At 35.1% G+C, this 1,249-nt stretch overlaps 1 protein-coding gene across 1 annotated transcript; it reads left to right on the forward strand.

Annotated features, from left to right (window-relative positions):
• LOTGIDRAFT_131337 (hypothetical protein) lies at positions 1-522 on the forward strand (the record flags this gene model as incomplete). The annotated part of the gene is made up of 1 exon (XM_009066136.1): positions 1-522. A coding segment is annotated over one exon (522 nt), but the record flags the coding sequence as incomplete, so codon positions are not given.
• Between the last annotated feature and the right edge of the window lie 727 nt (positions 523-1,249).

Raw genomic sequence — 1,249 nt, forward strand, 5'->3', positions numbered from 1 at the left:
GGTGGTTTTACAATATTTATGGCACGCGATAACAACTGTCAGGAATTTACCTTCAACAGAAACATGACAGAATATATTGATGGTTTTGGAGACGCTGGTGGTGATTATTGGCTAGGACTGACAAGAATTAAGGAAATTTTAGATAACCATCAGAGAAACTGGCTAAAAGTTGTCCTTATTGCAAAGAACTTTTTCGAAAATCTCTATGATGATTTCTCAATTGGAGTGGCAGCGAATGGATACCCAATTCACCTTGGACAATACTACACAGGGGCTAATCAGGGATGTGGAGACTCGCTAACAGGAGCTGTAAATATCGAAGGATCTCCCTTCTCAGCTCCTGGTTCTGACCAAACCTCCTTCAACTGTGCTGATACTCGCCGAGGTGGTTGGTGGTATGCTAATGATTCGAGATGTAGTGAAAGTCACTTGATGAGTTCTCGAGATGCTATGCTATGGCCTACAACCCTGGGTGCTGAGCTGCAAGACTTTGTTTTTTTAAGAATTAGTCCATATCCATAAGGGGAATAACAAAATGAGTCACATGTTTCAATTCAACTAACGGCTAGACAAAATATTACTTAATGTTACAATCATGGCTTGTTTCAATAATTATTTAGTTTAATGGAAATATGGTGTAATATACAGATTCTATTCTTTAGTCATAACATAAGTCAACTGATGAACATATACACTTATTTACGTTTGAGACTTTAAATTCATCTATCAGGTAGTATTCTTTTAAGGGCGTTGGCTAAGCTAGCGTTCGAGAAAACAAAAGACCAGGCCATTAACAGGCGTGCTCTGTTGTAATTGTAGGAAAGGGTTTTTTAACATATGGTTTCTCGCATCAAAGATATTGGTGGTTTAGTAAAAGTTATTCATAGAAACGGAAGAACATTCCCAATTAATTGTGCTCCATGACATCAAATTACAATTCTGAACAAAAAAATTGCTTTCGAACACCAGGTCAAATCACATGAAAACTCGTTGCTTTTTAGATAATTAGGTATGGAAACCAATGATCTTTGGATTGAAATCGAATATGGTTGATCGCCAAAATGTGTGTAACTCAATACAAAAATTATACATTATAATAAGTTATTATAAAATATATGTAAATATTTTTGTTTCAGTCTACACTAGACACCCATTAAAAATCGAAGACTTTCCAATAATATAAATCTAATCACAAGTGTATAGGCTACAGATTTCTCTTTTAATCGAAGTCCAATAATTATTGATAAAA

Source organism: Lottia gigantea (genome assembly GCF_000327385.1).
Source record: "Lottia gigantea unplaced genomic scaffold LOTGIsca_73, whole genome shotgun sequence".
Taxonomy (NCBI): Eukaryota; Metazoa; Mollusca; class Gastropoda; family Lottiidae; genus Lottia; species Lottia gigantea.